At 46.5% G+C, this 19,573-nt stretch overlaps 2 protein-coding genes across 8 annotated transcripts in view; both read left to right on the forward strand.

Moving 5' to 3' along the window:
* Window positions 1-582: 582 nt before the first annotated feature.
* Window positions 583-7,266, forward strand: ERP29 (endoplasmic reticulum protein 29). Its single transcript, XM_039504399.1, has 3 exons — window positions 583-966; window positions 4,121-4,259; window positions 5,483-7,266. Exons 1-3 carry the CDS (start codon window positions 838-840, stop codon window positions 5,983-5,985), a joined length of 771 nt encoding a protein of 256 aa, XP_039360333.1. The 5' UTR covers window positions 583-837; the 3' UTR covers window positions 5,986-7,266.
* Window positions 7,267-8,611: 1,345 nt separating this feature from the next.
* Window positions 8,612-19,573, forward strand: part of TMEM116 (transmembrane protein 116) — a 30,228-nt gene continuing 19,266 nt past the window's right edge. For 3 of the 7 annotated variants that reach the window (XM_039505055.1, XM_039505050.1, XM_039505051.1), the window contains exons 1-4: window positions 13,258-13,626; window positions 14,248-14,294; window positions 14,540-14,603; window positions 17,908-18,039. In XM_039505055.1, coding sequence (XP_039360989.1) covers window positions 13,567-13,626; window positions 14,248-14,294; window positions 14,540-14,603; window positions 17,908-18,039 — 303 coding nt within the window. In that variant the 5' untranslated portion in view covers window positions 13,258-13,566. Of the gene's footprint in view, window positions 9,015-12,962; window positions 13,097-13,257; window positions 13,627-14,247; window positions 14,295-14,539; window positions 14,604-17,907; window positions 18,040-19,573 lie in introns of those variants that run through there. The other 4 variants (XM_039505053.1, XM_039505056.1, XM_039505054.1 and 1 more) reach the window with 4 other exon arrangements.

Consider the following 19,573-nt stretch of genomic DNA (forward strand, 5'->3'; position numbering starts at 1 on the left):
ACTGGGGTTTGTTACTCTTTTGGTGCATGGGAGGGAGGGTGTCTTTCGCTAAAATTCCCTACTAGAGAGCCAGCCCTGCCCTCACTTATAATTAAGCTACAACCACTGTTTAAGTTATAGCTGGGGGGGTGGGGGGCAGATGATCTCTCTCTCACACACACACACACGTTTTGTTTCAGTGCTTTCTACTGCACTGAGAGGGCTCCTAGCTCTGTGGAACGCCTTCTCCGGCAGTGGAATGGATTACAGATCGGTGTGGTCCTACCCAAACAATAACTCAGAACTACTCTGGATTGATGGGGGGCTGGTGCAAATCCATTCAGTAAGAGAGAGATTTCCAGGGACCAACCATATCGTCCACAAATGTGAAGAGAGTTCGCAGCTGGCTAAACCGAGGCTACCTTTGAATAGCCCTTGCTCTGGGACTGAGCATGTCCTCACACGTGCCCAGCTGGACGACAAAGACTCGGCTTACGAATTAATTTTTAACAAGGGGGCGGGGGGGCTTCATGCAGCTGCTTGTGCCCTTGGCCAGCCAGAAAGAGCCAACGACCAATGGAGCAAAGCAGAGGGGAAGGAAGCTAGTAACGGGATTGTGCAATGGAGGCGCTGGCTTTTCAGACCAGCGTATAATGAGGCGTTTGCTCTGTGGTCCATGGGCAGCCCCAGCCCGCCCCTTTTCTCGGTTGCTCCGTTCCCCGGGGGCTGAGTTAGCATTTGGCTCTAGAGCTGCAGCTCTTCCGAAGCTTCCCTTCCCCTTTGGGGGGAGCCAGTTACAACGGATCGGGTCACGTGAACCGCGCAAAGCAAGTCCTCTCCATCTAGATCCTTCTCAACATGGCTTTTGTTAGCAGGGTGGTGTCGGTCTCCTCCCTGCTGCTCTGCTGGCTGTCCTTTGCCTGGGAGAGCAGCAGCGCTTTGCACACCAAGGGCTCCCTGCCCCTGGATGTCATCACCTTCTACAAGGTAAGGGGGGTGCTGCTGGTTGCATGTACCTGCCTGGCCGTCCCTTCTCCCCCCGCCTGCACGGTGCTGCGGCTCGGAGACACTGGCAGTTGGGGCGGGGAAGGACCTGAAAGCTACGGGCCTTTTCAGCTCGCTGGATTGAAAATACATTTCAGCTCCAGCGCAGGACCCGGGCGGCTGCAACAGGAACGTGTCCTGAGCGCCGGGCTTTTCAAGGGGATTTTTGGAAAGGGTTGGTGGGTAGGTAGAAGAGAGAGAGTGTCTCTCCCCCCACCCCCGCTCTGATATGGGGCAGCCTCGGGCACTTTGCGGGTGCAATAGCACGGCGGCGCGCTCAGCCCTGCAGGGCTCGGCTCACGGCAAGAACAGATATGGCGCAAGGGCCATTTTCAGAAGCTGCAGGCTGGCAGCCGCTGGGGAACGGCTCAAGCGTTGGCCCCTGGACCACGGTGGCCAATGGGGAAAGGGCAGAGGAGGGGCGGCCTCAGCAGCTGGCCAATCACAGGAGTCCAAGTGTCTTAATTGCACCGCGAACGTGGGTGAAGGTTTTTGCCAAGGCTGCGGTGCAGCGTGATCACCTGTGGGAGAAGGGGCATCGCTCCTGGCAGGGCAGCGGTGTCCTGAGCACCTCGCAGCTCTACTACTGCAGCATTTCCTCTCTTTGTCTGCAGCAGGTGTCTGATTGCTTTTGGGCCCCACACTACAAGAAGGATGTGGATAAATTGGAGAAAGTCCAGCGGAGGGCAACAAAAATGATTACGGGGCTGGAGCACATGACTTATGAGGAGAGGCTGAGGGATTGTTTAGTCTGCAGAAGAGAAGAATGAGGGGGGCTTTGATAGCTGCTTTCAACTACCTGAAAGGGGGTTCCAAAGAGGATGGATCTAGACTGTTCTCAGTGGTAGAAGATGAAAGAACAAGGAGTAATGGTCTCAAGTTGCAGAAGGGGAGGTTTAGGTTGGATATTAGGAAAAAAAATTTCACTAGTAGGGTGGTGAAGAACTGGAATGGGTTACCTAGGGAGGTGGTAGAATCTCCTTCCTTAGAGGTTTTTAAGGTCAAGCTTGACAAAGCCCTGGCTGGGATGATTTAGTTGGGTTTGGTCCTGCTTTGAGCAGGGGGTGGGACTAGATACCTCCTGAGGTCCCTTCCAACCCTGAGATTCTATGATTCTATGATTGCTGCATCCGTCAGGTTTCCTTCCAGCCACTGCCCCCTCACACTTCTGCTGGGGCAGCACATGCCCTTCCACAACTGCAGTGCGAGGCACCTCCGCCTAGCCTACACTAAGCACTTCTGAACAGCCAGAGCAGTCAGTGTCCAGCCCCAGCCAGGTTCCTAGCATTTCATGTGCCTGGGCGACATTCCCACAAGAGAGAAAATCCAGAAACACCCTCTTCTATACCCGTATACAACAGCCACACTAGATGGTATTGAGCCTCTCACTCTTACTGATGCTTCTTAGCAGCCTGCGGATGGGCTATGCAATCTGCCCCTGAGTTCCCTAGACAAATCAGTACAGATTATTTTTTTCCAAGTAAGGGAAAGGCAAGTAGCTTACGCACCAAATTTAAACCAAGTAGAAATGGAAATACCTTCCTGCTTTTTTTTTCCATTTCATTAACAGGGTGTACCTTTGTTATGTAAAGATTTAGGTTTCTAGCACTGCAAGATGATGTTTAAGCACAAGAGCCAGGTTTTAGAAATAGGAAGGAAAATTGATCAGAAATAGAAGAAATCGGAGTGAGAAGTAGGAGTGAAGAACACCAGCTAAATGAGTCAGCTGTCATGGGTCAGACTTCTAATCGACACTGGAGAAGGGGTACTAGGCACCTACTTCAGGTCCATGCAGTAATAACACTGAATCAATATCAGCTTATTTAACTTGTTTCTCAAAGTATGTAAGGAAGCATTCACCCTAAGCAAGTAACTGTGGTAGGGGCACTGACTGCACATAGCTGGAGGTTTTCTTTTCTTATGACAAAAACAATGAGGTGGCCTTGTGGCACCTTAGAGACTAACATTTTTTTGGGCATATAGTTTGTAAGGTGCCACAAGGACGTCTCATTGTTTTTGCTGATACAGACTAACACGGCTACCACTCTGAAACCTTTTCTTATGACAGTTCATCTCATCCACTTGAAATGAATCTCCACTTTGATAGACCAGTTTTGGTGTATTTGCATTCTGGGACTCCTTAAGCACTTGTTCCTTAGCATCTTTTGCTAGGAGCAAGGACTTTGGGGTAATTTCCAGATGTGAAGCACTACATTATGGGATGGAATGAAAAAGACTGGCTGAGAGGTGGAGCTACAGTATTTGCAATTTTCAGACATACTGAGGAGGGGAAGGAGAGTACTGCCAACTACACTAGTTATCAGGACCAGAATTAAAGACTTTGTTCCAAGTATTGCATACGTTACTACGAACGCTTATAAAATGCCTGGGATGGCATTTGTGAGGAGGGTGGGGAGCAGTTACTGGAATCTCAGAACATTCCTAGCAAGAATTTGCTCCACTATCTTCCCACTTAGCATAGAAAGGGCCAAGACGTGTCAGGTGTAGACACAAACCAAGTTTTGACTGAAAGCAAACAAGTCCGTTTCCAAGCTGACCTCAAAGAGCCAGTGTGTTTGGTGCCAGCCTGACAAGGCCAGTTTCACTGTCCAAGCAGTGAAACTAAAAGCCAATAGCGCAAATGATGGCATGTTAATAAGATTTTTTTCAAAAACTTTCACTTTAGCAATCTAAGGTGCTTCTGTTTGCTGAGTAACACTTTTTACTTCACTTCCAAATTGCTCACTTATTTAAACTAATGTTAGTCCTACTGCTGAATTCAGCAGTCACATTTTATTTGGCCTAAAATCCTACTTGTATTACTCACCTGAGATGTCCCCCTGTGGTCAGCTGGGGCCGATTCTACTCTCTAGGTCAATGGAGCTCCCTACCAGTAAGGTGAGCAGAATTTGGCCCATTATGTCAATCAGAATTTGACTTCAGATAAGCAAAGTGAAAGTTAAATCTTTCAGAGTATAATTACAAGCCATTTTAACAAAATACTGAAGTATACAATTTAGAATTCCTGTAATTGTATATTGCATGTTTATGAAGTATTCAATAATTCCTCCATTAATCTTTGTTTTTCTTGTACTAGGTGATTCCAAAGAATAAGTTTGTCCTGGTGAAATTTGACACCCAGTATCCTTATGGTGAGAAGCAAGATGAATTCAAAAAGCTAGCAGAAAGCTCAGCTTCCAGCGAAGATCTGCTTATAGCTGAAGTGGGAATATCAGGTGAGCTGTAAACAGACTAATATAATATCATCTGTGGGGGGAAAAACAAAATGGCACAACTCGACCTCTTACGTACTGTGAAATGTCACCCAGTTCTCTGCGTTAGCTGGGTTTTGGGTGTAGCTGGCATGCTGAGAGGTCATTGAGGAATTAGGATGGCCCAGCATGACGTTGGGAACCTAAGAATAAATTATTGAAAAGTTCATTTTTAGTTACTGATATATTGAATGTCCCCTTAGCCTGGTTGGTAGTGGAGCTGGCTGCCCTCACAGCCTCATGTGAAGTGGGAGTAGGAGTGCTGGATATCCCCAACGCCCGTGGGCCAGTTTGTGAAGCCTCTCAGCACAGCTATGGAATTAAAGTTGATTTGCAGTTCCTCTTGGCCCACTTCTATGGAATATGTCTTATGAGGCATAATTATGGTCACAAGAAACAAGCGTTACATTGTTGATTCACTCTAGGGAGCATTGCCATTCATTGCTGAGGTTATGATAGAGGTGTCGGCATCATAATTGGCACCAATTGACGTCACTATGGTAGTCTCAAGAGAAGAGCCAAGGCTTATATAAGCACTGAAGACTGAATTGCCATCACCCCTGCTGCTCCCTGTTCTGTAAACAAAGGATTTAAACCTCTACAGACTGCCCAGGTGGCATACAACACAAGGCACTGAAGTCTACCTAAACACAAACTCTTTATACCTTAGTAGAATATCTGAAATCAGTATATTAATATTCTAGCTTCAGGAATTCACATGGGATTTCTGTTTCTTTAGATGTCATTTTACAAATTTGCTTGGCATATAGCATATTCTCAATAAGTGTCTGCAGGGACATCAGCTAGAAATTATAATGAGTATTATCAGTCTATATGCTTCATCATTCAGGCTACAAGCTAATCTGATGGGGATCAGGAAGGAATCATTCCATCCCACCCCACATTCAAGAGACAAAATCAGTGATAGAGTAAAGCAAGGTTAAACACATACATTATGGGGGATTTGCACCTTCCTCTGAAGCAGTCGATAATGGTTACTCTTGCAAGTGGACTTGCTGGACATTTGGGTTGTTTCATCCTATGGCAATTCCTAGTAGAGAGAGGGTGCTAGCAGAGTTGTAATTACAAACATAAACATGAATTGCTTTGGAGAAGAAAGGATCCTACTTACTGATTTTGCTCTGATTAATGCACTGATCCTTTTCATGTTTCGTTTCTGTTCCCAGATTATGGTGATAAACTGAACACAGAGTTCGGTGAGAAATACAAGCTGGATAAGGACAGCTATCCTATTTTTTACTTGTTCCAGGATGGGGACTTTGACAATCCCTTACCTTACAGTGGCCAAATAAAAGCCAGTGCTATTCAGCGTTGGCTGAAGAGTAAAGGCATCTATCTGGGAATGCCAGGCTGCCTACAAGAATATGACATCCTGGCAGGCAAATTTGTGAGCACCACTAAAGAGTTAGAGCGTCAAGCTCTTCTCAAACAGGGGCAGGACAGTTTAGCAAAAGCCAAGGAAACGGAGAAGAAACGGGCTGAGCAGTACTTGAAAATCATGAGTAAAATCCTGGAGCAAGGAGAGGAGTTTGCTGCTAATGAAGTTGTCCGGATCACAAAACTGCTTGAGAAGAACAAAATGAGTGATGGGAAGAAGGAGGAGCTCCAGAAAAGCCTAAACATCCTCGCCTCTTTTCAAAAGAAGAATAGTGAAAAAGAAGAGCTTTAACTTGCTGGAGAACTTTGTACAAGCTGTGAAATACTGACACAAGGTCTCATCCAGTTCTCCTTATGCAAGCAAATTTCCCTTTGACCTCCAGGGAGCAGCAAAATTCCTTCTAGTGTGCTTGGTGCTTTAGAAAACTCAGAGGAAGGCATGTTGTCTTTGAAAAATGACAGTATTCTGTAGTAGGGATTCAAACAATCACCTCTTAAATTGAAACTGATTTGTATTAGTTGATAAATACTATTACACACAGAAATACATTAAAAACAGATTTCAGGTTGCAAAGTCAAACACTCAAAAATTTTGGAAATAATATAATTAAGGTTGCCTCTGCAGAACTATCCCTCCACTGCACTGAATGGGGGTAGGAGTCCTGTGGAAAAAATGTGATCACATGATTAAAGACTATCATAATGCACATGTACAATAGGGCTGAACTGAGGTTGTACAGTATCAGAGGGGTAGCCGTGTTAGTCTGGATCTGTAAAAAGGGTATTTCCTAACTTTTGAGTATTAGGCTTTGCAATCTTAATAATCTTTTAATGTAGTTTTTGTGTATGTAATTTCCTAGATTTTTTTTTTTAAAAAGCAAACTGAACAAGCAGAAATCCTACCATGTAGTGTTATATTGTCATACACATGGTTCAGCAGCAGGGTTGAAACCACTAAATCCACCACACAGACCTAGTAAGGGATAGCAATTTACAGGTTGTCATCTTCTATGTGACCAGCACTAGAGGTGGAAGATACACTTTGCCAGTGAGTTTCATAGATATTTGTTGACAGCAAAGAATGCTGAGTGAGATTCAGGAATCTTGGGTTCTATCCTAGGCTCTGGAGGGAAATACGGTAAGTGGGCACAGAACTTTTCTCCCCAAATTTACCTCTTTCTGCCCCACCCCTGGTTTTTTGTTACAGTCTCTGCTCTTCAGGCATCTCATCCCCATCTCAGTCCTTCCCCAGCAAGTCCTAGTTTTCTCCTGCACCCTAGCTTTTTCTCAGATCTGTTTCTTCTCCCCCATTTTCCCCCACCCCCTCTACACTGGTTCCTAGATCCAGTTTCCACAAGCTCCTTGTCTGGTCTCTGTATCCCTCTGCTCCCTCACTCCCACCCCCAGCCAACTGACTTCTACTCACCAGCTCTCAATCTCAACCTACGCTGCTCCTCCTCCAATTCCCAGTCCCATCCTGGTGGCAGACTCTTGGAGCATTTCACATAAATCAGGCCTGCACAACATGCGGCCCGCGGAGGCTCACTGTGCGGCCCACAGCCGGGAATCAAAAGGCTCTGAGCTGCCGGCAGCGGCGGGGAGCCCAGAGCTCTTTAAATCTCAGCCGTGGCGGGAATCAAAGGGCTCTGGGCTGCCTGCAGAGATTCCCTGCCACAGCTGAGATTTAAAGGGCTCAGGGCTCCCCGCCGCCACAGGCAGCCCAGAGCCCTTTGAATCCCAGCGGTGGCTGAGATTTAAAGGGCTCAGGGCTCCCCGCGGCTGCAGGCAGCCCAGAGCCCTTTGAATCCCAGCCACGGCTCTGGCGGCCGGGCTGGGGCTGGGATTTAAAGGGCTCGGGCTCCCCTCAGCGGCAGGCGCTCTGGGCCCTTTAAATCCCTGCCCCAGCCCTGCAAAGCTCCGGGTTCCCCCAGCTGCCGGAGCCCCGGGCCCTTTAATTTGCCCCTGAGGGCTCCCAGCCACCTCTTCAGCTGGGAGCCCCCGGTTGATTTAAAATCAAGTATCACCTCCCTACCCCCAACCTTCCTTTTTGGCCCACAGCTGTTTTGGTGGGGTGGCGCTGGGGAAGGAGGGTTTGTTTCTGCAGGGGTGGGCAGTGTTGGGGCAGGGTGTTTCCATGGGGACGGGTGGTCCTGGGGGTGTGTGTGTTTCCACGGGGCCGAGGGATTTTGGACCTCAGCTGTTTTCTTTGGAGTAATGTGGCCCTTGCCGCTTTACGAGTTGTGCAGGCCTGACATAAATGGTCTCAGAAACTTAACACGGACCAAACACCATTGTTCTGCAAGCCTTGTTTCGAAAAATGGCATGTGGTTTTGTCTGAAATTTTCCAAAAGTCAGCCTGGAGGAGATGCCGACTGTGGAAAAGTTCAGCACAAATGGTGAACATTTTGCAAAATTATAAGTGTACACAAGCTCTTATAAGGGAAACAGTTGGGCAACCAGAGTAACAGGCAGTGCTACTAGCCCTCCCTATAATTTTTTTAAAATAATACCTTTTCCAGAAATCATTTTGTTCTCTGTGAACAAGCAGATTCTGCTGCCCTAGCAAGTGTTACTGCATGTGCTGTTCCCATGTGAAACTCAGGTAGCTGCCCTAAGACACTAAATGCATTTGTACAAAGGGTTTAATACAGGGTCTGCAAGGACTAGGCTGAGGCTGGGCACTGCACTACGCTCCGCAGCGAGCTAATGGCAGTGGAGGCTTTGCTGCCTTTGGAGTGCAGGGGTGGGTGCAAAGCGTGAGTATTGCTGCAAATAAAGCCTGTGCGTTACTACTGCTACGTTAAACCTGTCTCCGTCCGCTCGCGCCAGCCGCCGCCTCCCAGTCCCTGCGCTGCAGCCGTAGAAACGCCGAGAGCAGGCGCGCGACGCAGCAAACGCCTGGGGGTCGCGAGGCGGGGGGGGGGAGGGGAGTAACCCCATCCCGGGCTCCGCCCAGCGCCTCAGCCAAACGTCGGCCCCGGCCAGCCGCTTCCCTCCCTAGGGCGGGAGGGACAGGGCTCGGGGCCTGACCGGGACCCGCTTCCCGAGGGGTCCGGTCCGGCCCCTCAGGGCCCGGGAGCCCCCGCCTAGTACTGCCCAAGCAACAGGGCCGGCCCCCTGCCGGGCTCCGGGGAGACTCGCCCGGGCCCACGGGCGCTGAGCCGCCCCCAACGAAGCGCCTCCGACCACGCAGGCTGAGGCGCCTGCACTAACGGCTCCGCGCGCGCGCTATTCGCACCTCACCCACCCTTCCTGGGGCTGCCGGGTGCACGCGCGTCTGCGAGACCCGCCCAGGGCGTGACGCCAGCGAGTAACGAGGAGGTAACGTAAACTGGAGGGGAGGGGCTTGCCTGGGCGCGCAGTAGCGCGTGGGGAAGCTAAGCGTTGGGTGTAGTCAAGTAATGGGTGACCCGGGCTGTGGGTGCTCAAGGAGGTTGGAAATCAGGCCTGTGTTGTGCAGCCCGCGGCTGTAACTGCTCAGGGATTTAAGATTGATCTAGAGTAACCACAATTAAATCAATGGCGTTACTCCAGATCCTCAGTGGAATGAATGAGATCAGAATCTGGTCCATAGTTTGTCCTTTAAAAACAGCCCATCCATCTCTTATTTTAAATCTTTTCCTCCAATGAATAAAACTCCACTGCTCACATTACAAAAAACACTTCTTTCAAGGGAACCCCCACCTGGCCTCCACTTCTTGGGAGTTGTAGTGCAAACTGCCCCCTCAATGACCTGCAGCCCTACTGTAGACCATGCCTGGAGGCTAGAGGAAAATGATTACTGACATTCATATAGAGTCCTAGCTGTTCGCAGTGTACTTTACAAATCATGTTAAAAAGAGGTGTCCTGCCTTGAAGAGTTTACAGTGCAAGGCAGAAAGAAACAACATACTGGAGAAAAGTTCACTCACTTTTTATATTACCAGAAAGACAGGATGGGGTGTATTAACACTGTTTGGTATAATTGCATGTAAGATGATGAAACTTTTCAGTCTTTACTTTCATGCCTCACCTGTACCTATGTTCAGTGATTCTAAATCGTACCCCAAAAACCTGTAGTGTCTGATATCTTTATCTCATTGGATGATCCCTCAGCATATAGCAGAATCTTATGGCCACCTGTCCAATTTGCATTCTTTTCATGTTATTTTGATTCCATGGTATCACCCCCGAAAACTCTACTTATGTAATGAACAATAATGGAGACAAAGGACACTCCTGTCTAGCAACTCTCCATAATACAAGGGGCCAAGAAAAATGAGTCACTTGAACTTTCACCAAAGGAATAAAGTAAAAGGTTTTATTAACTGTTTAAATTGTCCCAGAGCTCAAACTGAATGAGTACAAATGACAGATAGCCTTGTTTCCCTCTAGTGGCTTTTCCGCCTCTAATGATAGGGCAGACACTGGTTCATTCATTTCCTGTGAGTCCCACAAGACATGTATTCATCTCCATAAGCCAACTGTAGCTGGTCTCCAGCATAAACCCACAGTGACCATCAGGTGTATAGTGAACACTCTGTTAGTGCATTAAGCCCAGACATCATCCTTTCTATTGCCTTTTATAAACTATATTGACCAGGAGTACTGCCCCGATAGTTTGTGCATTATTTAAATAAAATGGATTATTACATTGGTTAATTGAGTCCAAATTTCAGTACTCTCAAGAGGAGCATATCTATCTGCCTATCTCTGTGCACTCATCACCATGGTATCATAGCCAATGATTGAGTGTGTGAGTGTTGGTGTGTATCTGACTCTAGGTGTGTTTAAATATGTGTTTGTCAGTGGTATTTGCAAATTCCAAAGACTTCTAGTAAATCTCCCCTCCATAACTATCCTTACCTTACTGGAGAGTCCTCATTTTTCTCCATAAAAAGGATTGAAATTTTAAAAGTATTTGTTTTGGATTTCAACATCCTCTTGCAGTGTTTGCAGCCCAAACACTGCAGCACTCTGTTAGGGCATGAAAGCCACTAACTAAAACTGACTACTGAGTGAAATACAAAAATTGATCAAACAGCATAAACGGTGAAAAGTAAATGGTATTTTAAATGTTACTTCAGCATTAGTAACCTTCAATGTGACTGGGAACATAGATCATGATTTGTTTAAAAGTTTTGCGGTGACTCACTTGTGGAACATTAATCATAACTTTCCACAAGCGCAATAAAGCATTATCATTCTTGAGTTCTGACTTATATAAACACTGCATGGTCAACAAAAGCTTTCTTTTTAGCTGTGATATCTGCAACTACAAGTCTCAGTTACTTTTCTTTTCTTTTTAATCGCTGGAATTTTCTTTGCCTGGCCAGTAACCCACTCCCTCTTTAGCATAAATTATGCATGTTCCACCTTGGGAAAGGAAAACTGGTCCAATAAATATGATCTGATGTTATTGACTATGTTATCATTGTATGATAGAATCTGGTAAACTCAGATTGCGAAATGTAGAGGAAAGATGACTCAGAATATTGGTAATGGGATCTGGAATCTTTCTATTGGTAATTTTATGGTCACCCTCCATCCTCATTCATCATGTTTACTACGGTTGGGCTGACTATTCCTTCCTATTCTCACTAGGTGAAACTCACTCCTGTGCAGAGAAACAGCACAAGGCCTGTGCACTGTTAATTGGGTGACCAGATGTCCTGATTTTATAGGGACAGTCCTGATATTTGGGACTTTTTCTTATATAGGTGCCAATTACCCCCCACTCCCTGTCCCGATTTTTCACACTTACTGTCTGGTCACCCTGTTTATATCCCCTGGGACCACTAAAGGATTTAAATGGGGCACAGGGCCTTGTGCTGGCCTTCTGCCCAGAGTGAATGTCACTCTCGGTGTTTTCCATAGCTCCATATTCATTATGAAACATCATTCTGTTTGTTGTGCCTTGTACCTTTATTCTTCCATTATACAGATTAGGTGAGGACACTTGTGGGAATTTCAGTTATGGATGAGCTGTTTTGTACCTCTTCTCTATCCCATTAAAGCATCCACCTAAATCCATGTGATAATGCTCTGCTCTTCCCTATCTTAGGTGCTTTTGATCCAGGTTCCTACTAATTAAACAAGCCTGACAGCTGACCAATGGCAGGCAAAGCTAACAGTCCACTGAGTGACTCTGTACATCCTATATACATATTCTGTAAACACAAAATAGGCCCAAGTCTTAGGCCAGGTCTACACTTCCACTCACCTTGGTATAACTTCTGTCGCTCAAGGGTATAAATAAGCCACCCCCGACCCACGTAAGTTACACCCAACTAAGCATCGGTGTGGACAGTGCTATATTGGCGGGAGAGCTTCTCCCGCCAACCTAGCTACCGCCTCTCATGGAGATGGATTTATCATGCCGATGGGAGAACAGAATAAATGCACTACAGTGGTGCACCTGTGCCGATGTACCACTTCTGGTAGACTAGCCCTTAGTAACTACCGCCCAGCTCTCTTGCAGTGCTGACTTGTGAGCACAGCAGTCCTATAAAGAAGGTGTAAAATCTAAACAGCCCTGGAAATGGTCATAAATGCCGCTTGTCCTGTGGTAGAAGGAGGATTTAAACCAAGCGAGACAAAATATAATTCATGTTTTGGGGGAAGTGCTGGCCAGGTCAGCCTTGCTTCAGATTGACCCAGGCTGCCATAAAGGAAATTGGGAGCTGTGGAAGCACTGAGGCCCAGATCCTCAAAGATAGTTAGTTGCCTTATTCCCAGTGGCAGTTATCCTGAGTTGGGCCTACGCCACCACACCGATGACCAAGGGTGTCCTGATGTCCTGAGTTATCACTATTATTTACTATTTATATCTCAGGAATGCCAGGAGATTCCAGTCAGGCTCGACACATTGGAAAACAGGGCGCTTACAATTTAAGGAGCCCAATTAGATGTATTTCTAGCAGCCCCCCTCATCTCCCAGTTCAGAGGAATTTCCACACGCTGAAGCTCGCATCATTTCCATTTCCTTATGGGGAACTTTCTACCCCATTATCATCATTCCCTTTACTCAGCTGAGTAAAGCAGCCTGCTTGGATTTTAACCTCTTCTTCTCCCCAGAGCTCTCAACATCCCTGCTGCTCCCAGGCTAGATTCAAGTCCAGGAGCATTTTTCCACAATACAGTCTGCTCTGTTTTGGTTTCTCCCCTAGTGCCGTTTCTAGAGCCTGCCAATGACATCTCCTGACTTCCCGTCAACTTGAACTGCACTGAAGGGCCCAGTTTGCTTAGTGACTTCTGTGCCTTTGTGACGTGATGGTCCTGATCCTGCCCATTTTCAGAGCAAGGTGCAGGAAGCCACCTTTTCACAAAGCCTCCCTTGACTAACGCAGGCTGCAGAACAGCGGGCGCCAGCAGTGCCCCCGGGGAGCTGCGGGCGGGGAGGGAAATGGACAAAACAGGATGCACGGGAAGGACTAGCCGCCTAGCAGGGGAAAGGAGAGGGGGGAGTTTATACAGACACGCCAGAGTGACCTGGCTACTGCAGTGAAACACAACAGGGGCCGCATATGTGAAGGGGCGATTCCCCTTCTCTCCTCAGTCAGCAAACCCGCTCCCTGCTCCCTGCTGGGGCGCGGAGTTTCCCGGGGCGCTGGTTGCAGCTCGGGGGGGGGGAGTTTTGCCAGAGGCGGCAGGAGCGCGGTGCAGGGTCCCTGCGAGGCAGACGGGGGCAGGGTAAAGTCGGAGTCGATCCTGGTTCTGCCCCGTCGCTTCGCCGCCCTCCCTGCCCGGGGGCTCTAGCCCCGGCCGGGTGCCCCCGCTGGCGGGGGGTGGCCGTGCCCAGCGGCCCCGGGGCGGGGGCAGGACTAGCCTCCCGGGGGCCGGGAGGAGGAGCCGGGCAGCGGCTCCCGGCGGGAGCGCAGAGCTCAGTGTCCCGATGGCCCTCGCAGCGCAGGCGGCCGGGCTCAATGTCACCCGGCTGGACGGGGACTGGCAGGTGAGTGAGCGGGCGAGCCCCGGCCGGGGACTGCGGGTCGGGAGCCCCCCGGGAGCAGGGCCAGCTCCCGCGGCCCAGCCCGCCCCGTCCGTTCTCCCTCGCTAGCCCTGGGATCTCACCCTCTGCCCAGCCAGCCTCTGCCCCCAGCCAGCCAGCCGCCCCTCTGAGTGATCTAGCCGCCGCGATCCAATCCGTCTGCCCCTCTCTGGCTTCACCTCCACTGGAGCAGAGCTTCTTCCTCTCTGCTATCATCCTTCTTTCTCCTCCCCGAGTCTCTCTCCATCTTCTCCAGGCTTCCCTCCGCGCTCCCTGTCTCTAGCCATTCAGCTAACCTCGCCTCTCCGTGATGCCAGGGCTGGCACCTTACATAACCCAAACTCTCAGTGAAGGAAACCTGCTGAAGCGAAATCTTGGGTAAATGCTGCCTGGCTCTCTCAGCTTTAAGGTGCAAACATGGCTTTGAGTTTTCTCCTAGGCATCTCAGCGTTTGCACTGCCCCGCTGTACGCATCTGTCCTCGAGTTTAGACAACTATTTAGCCGTTTTTATTACAGATAGAATATGAGATTGCAGAGTATGTTTACAGCCGCACTTACCATCTGCATTTTTTAATTTCCCCCAGATTTACTCTGCTATAAAATGGATACAGTTTGTCATGGCCACTTTAAGGTACAGTATATTGTTTTAAACTAGTAAGCAAATGTCAGGAATGGCAGCCTTCCCTGCACCTTGCCTGGAGGTTTAGTACTCCCTTTAAATCTCTTTAATTGGAACTCAAGAAAGTAATTTATTATTAATTATTGTTTTCTTATTAGTAAGAGTATAAAAAGCGAATAGCAACCCACTATACACAGGTCAAGTGAAACAAGATCCAAATTAACGTTCTCCAACCAACCTGCTCTTTATTTTCTCAGTGTTATAGGTTCCAGCTCAATTATTGCCTATGCTGTCTTTCAAAATGTAGTGAGATCCCCAGAGGTAAGGATTCTGCCTTTCAGTTTTTAAGTTTGAATGTTTGTTACCCTGAGGATAAATCATATTTTATGTAACAAAACAGATGTGTTGGCATAAGTTTTCCACTAGGAAGGCTTCAAATATTTAGGCACATTCTCTTTTTATTATTAACAGAGTAAACCAACGGTTTAATGCTGCGGGGCAGATGAATAAACAAACCATGGGCATATTTTGCTGTATTTATATACTGCTTCATGAAGTTCATATGCCATCAGTGTTTTTTAATCCTTCCCCATTACATGTATGTAAGTTAAATTGTGCCCATGTGGTCTGAGTCAAGAATTCCTTAGTTCCAATTCTTGCTCTGACACTGACTCTTTCTGGGCCTTGGGACAGTCACTTCACCTCTCAGACTGAGTGTTCCGGTCTGTTAAATGGAAACAAGAATAAAACTTCACCAGATGGAGGAAAAGGGGTTGTGAGGATTAACAATTTATAGATGCACTGCAAAGGTTACAAGGGCTGAGTATTATTGAGTCAAATTCTGCATTCAGATACCCACATTCAACTCCCATTGACTTTAGTGGGGACTGTGCACCTCTGTTTGTGCTCTGTTTGAGAGCACAAATTGACCAAATATAATTACATGTAAAGCTATAAGCATTATCCTAACTGCAGCTGAATGAATGATTCACAACAAATAATGTTTTCATTGAATTTCATCTCTTTTTCTGGTGATTAGCAGAAACCCTTTGATTTATTCATGATTCCAAAAGATGCATTAATTTATGCTTAGCATTTCTCCCAAATATGAATGTCCCCCAAATATTTGCTGCAAATATTTGAGATTCACATGGTTTAGTTGATTACGTATGTCACATGGTGTCTTTTTCCCCTGACTGGATGACCTGTAGAGCTAACCAATAAAATGTAAATAGCAAATGTTCCAATCAGAAATAATTTAAAATTCACTTTCAGTCAAAATGTGTGAATAACATTTGCTTTTCACAAGACTTCACTAATAAGACTCAAGAACTTCAATGTTTAAGGAAAGGTGAGGGAGGCTGAATAGTAATTTTCTGTCATAAATTAGGTGAGCAGTACTTCTAAACTTGTATTCTGTTATAATTATATCAAACTTTTCTATTTCTGTATCTTCCTTATCTCCAAAGCATGTCACATGTTATGGGTCCCACACACCCAAAACTCCCATGGAACACAGTGTGTGTGGGCCAAGGAGTCCATTGCAAACTTACAGGACTTATTCTGACAAAATGGGGGACTTTTGTCCACAGAGAGAAGACAGGGCGTCAGTTTTTAAGATCTCGTAGAAAGAGCCCACCCAATACACAGAGTAAACTTCCTGGAACTCCATTGATTTACCTTGGAAGAATGGGTCACCCCTGCTAGGATTTGAGGAAGTGGCTTTAGGGAGCCCAGGTATTTCAACCCGGATGTCTAGAGGTGATTAGACCATCCCATCTGTGTAAGAAAGTGTCTTATTTCAAGAACTGTGATGGAACTAGTTTGGTTACATAAGAACACAGCACTGTTAACTGTGTCTCAGACTTTGAGACTTGTATTCTGCCTAGAATGGTAGTTGATTCCTGATGCTTCAGAGGAAGCTGAGTACCTCAGTACGATCCCATTCCTACTCACACCCACCATGCACCTGACCAGTTATGCAACTCTGTAAATGAAGGGCATAGGCTGAATCCTTCCTGATGCTTGCTATGATCAGATTATTCCCTGATGCATGATATTTAAAGAGTAACATTTTTAAAAGAAAGTTTTTTTTCCCAGTTATTGAGAAGTATGGGAATCACAGATACTTATCTTTCCACACTAGAACTTGCAGCTGAATGCCTAATTGTTGAAACATATTTTCTGGATCTACAGAATCCAGAAAACCCTCAGCATTAACTAAACCATGTTTAAGGCATGACATGTTAACGAAAGAATTTCCCATTTTGTGATAAAGAAAAAACAGGGTGACTAAAAAATATAAACAGGGTCTAACCCTGGAGCACTTGTGAATGCACCATAGAAGATACAAGGATTTCTTATGCAAGCAGATGTGCTTCAAAGAGTCCCCAGCCCAGTCTGAACATATATAATAATGGCTACACATTTTGTCCAGCTAACCAGCAGTTTTAAACCATTAAATTTCTTTACATTTCCTTCCTCCAGTTTATAAATAATTTGGCTTTTCTTCCTGAAAGAACTGGCTTGCCTTCCACTTTAACAACAGCGTCACCTACTCCTCCAACTTCCTTATATATGCCTGTACCTAAATAACCCACTAGATAAACAGTTGGGTTTCGCTACGCTTGCACAGACCTGCAATACCTGTTCACTCGTTACAACTGATCATCTACCTTCTTCCAGGGTTGTTCGTTTTTAATATACTCATAGTAACAACCATGCAGAGAATTCTAGTCTGCTGTATACCCACTGCTTGGTTCTGCATGGAGAAATGTGTGCAAGTGTTTTAAAAAATGTTTTATAAGAGGGATTAATAAATACAATGAACCTGATGATGGAAACTAATGTAGGTTCTATAAAATAAATAATGTTTCCCAAAGCTAAGACCTATATAAATGTTTGCATGTTTTGTTTAGTTTTAAAAATTTCTATAGAAAAAAAGGCTAAATTTTTCACTCCTGGATGCTGAAAGTTAGGCAATGAAATCCACATTTAGGCACCTAAATAACTGGCCTGGTTTTCAGAGTGGCTGACCACCCTCAGCTCCCACTGTCAATGAAAACGTGGTCATCATTTTTAAACAAGTAAATCTTTCCCTGCAGTGTTTACAACTCAAATGCAGTGGTCTTGTGCCAGTGCATGAGAACTTGAAATTGGCTAGAAACTGACCACAAGCTAACTAAAGTGGTATTCCATTTTCCAAGCTGTGCTATGTAGCAGGGAAACAAACACACCCATAGACAGAAAAATGTAGGATTTTTCAAAATACTTCAGCGTTTGTCACCACAGATGTTACTAATAATGCAGTGAAGGAAATCTATTTTATTAAATCATAGGATTTTGAATCTTCAGAGCCAGATTTGGTGCAGCTCTCAGGTTCTTGGGCAGTTGCTAATGTGGCCCTGGCCAATGATCATTAAATCTTGGTGCTCCTGGTGTAAACATCTCCTGAGTGCACAGATCAGTCCAGTTTCCTTGTGTGGGGATAGCAGCATTCTTAGGCTGGCTTGGCATGAAAGTATATCAGGAGAAGGAGGGTGAAAATGAAACCCTTGTTTTAGCTGACCATTGTTGGACTATGTACAATATTCACCAAGCCAAATGATCACTTCAACTTTTCTAGGTGCGCCCTCTGTTCTACCTGAGCCTCTCTGACCTGTTTCTGGGGATGTGCTGGCTCATTGGGGCGCTTCTCTATACCACGCCAACCACAAATCAAGATGTTGTCTGCTATAATCTTCAAACAACTGGTCAGGTGAGTAACTCTGGGTTATCAGCTTGTGATGTGAGGTTGCTTTGCACAAAATTATGTCATGAGCTGGTCTAGCGGTTAGAGCACAGGACTGGGAGTTAGGCAGCCCTGGGCTCTGATCCTGGCTCTGACATTGACTTGCTGATTGACCTTAATAGGTAAGATCTCTGTGTCTTCTCTGTAAAATGAGGATAATTGTACAGACCTACCTTACAAAGGTAAAGTCTGTTAGAGGCAGAGAGTAACTTTAGGGTTGCTATGGGGAGTGTTCAGTTGTCTATGTTAAATGAGTTGGTCTCATCTCTTGTTGAGCAGGTACCCAAGGCTATCTCTGTGACTAATGTACTGCTATATTTCCACACTCCTCCTTCCTGTAAAAGAACAAACAAACTTTGGTATCCCCCTTGGGCTCACCCCTGTAAATCTTACTCCCATGAGTAGCCCCCAAGGGATCCGCTCCTGTTACCCTTATACCAATAGTCTCCCAAGCAGTCCCATTGGATTACTCTGTCTGTGGGCTGCTGTGCTCGTGGTAAGCTCAGCCTGATGCCCTGAAGGTCAGCTGTGTGTGCTATTCTGTGCTGAATTCATGTGCAGGGCCCTCAGTGAAGTGGAATAATTTTCCTGACAGTTCTTTTTGTCTCATTGGGTTGCCGCTGCATCATTAGGGTTTCCTCCTGTCAGAGTCGATTTGTAGCCGTCTGAAGCATGCCAGGTAATGACTGCAGGGAGAGGAAATGTGTGAGGGGCTGCAAACGGAACACTGTGGCAGTAGGAACGGCTCAGTGCAGAAACCCATTACCCTCCAATAGCTATAGGGCTTTGGAATGGCTTGTACTGTAAGGAAGGGAGAATATTTCGGAAGCTATTTGCATTTAGGACTTTGGGGCTATTTAAAGCAGGCCAAATTAAAAATGAACTATATTCTGAGCCAAAGGAGCTTAGCTGGGAAATAAAGTGAAGCCTCTTAGCATGACAAACCTTGCCTCTGCCTTCATGGCCAGGGAAGTCCCCAGATGCAGAGGAGCTGATGTGCTTCCACTCCATGGAGTGGAGGGAATGCAAAGATTTGGGTAGCTGCACATGGGGTGCTCACGCCTGTGTGTCAGAGACCCCATTCTATGGGAGCCACCAGCACACTGGATTTGGGGCTGGAGAAGGGGAAGTACTGGTTGATCTGTCACTTCATAGATCCAGGCCATTCACCCAGTGGAGAGGGAGCATGCTGGTTGTGAAGGCCACTGTACTCGAGAGGCAGGAGTGGTGGTCATGAAGTTGCTTCACTGCCTGGGATTGATAAATCCTTCCTCTCTCTGCCCCCTCAGGAGCTCCCAGTTCACAGCCTGGCTTGTGTCAGCATTAAGCCAAAGAATTTCACATACAGTAACTAAGTCTCACACTGGCCCAGGAATCTCTACACTGTGTGCAAATTCCAGCAGTAATTGATGGAAATCAATTTAGCCATCACTCCAATGTGGTGGAATATGGCAGCTGGTTCACAGCCCATAGCAGTGCATGGCCACAGTGGTAAGGTGAG

This window comes from Mauremys reevesii, linkage group 18, assembly GCF_016161935.1.
Source record: "Mauremys reevesii isolate NIE-2019 linkage group 18, ASM1616193v1, whole genome shotgun sequence".
In the NCBI taxonomy this organism is placed as follows: Eukaryota; Metazoa; Chordata; order Testudines; family Geoemydidae; genus Mauremys; species Mauremys reevesii.

Coding starts and splice junctions, on each gene's coding strand:
- ERP29 (XM_039504399.1), top strand. CDS start 838: ATGGCTTTTGTTAGCAGGGTGGTGTCGGTCTCCTCCCTGCTGCTCTGC. Junction 967..4,120: donor ATGTCATCACCTTCTACAAG/GTAAGGGGGGTG, acceptor TTCTTGTACTAG/GTGATTCCAAAGAATAAGTT. Junction 4,260..5,482: donor AGCTGAAGTGGGAATATCAG/GTGAGCTGTAAA, acceptor TTCTGTTCCCAG/ATTATGGTGATAAACTGAAC.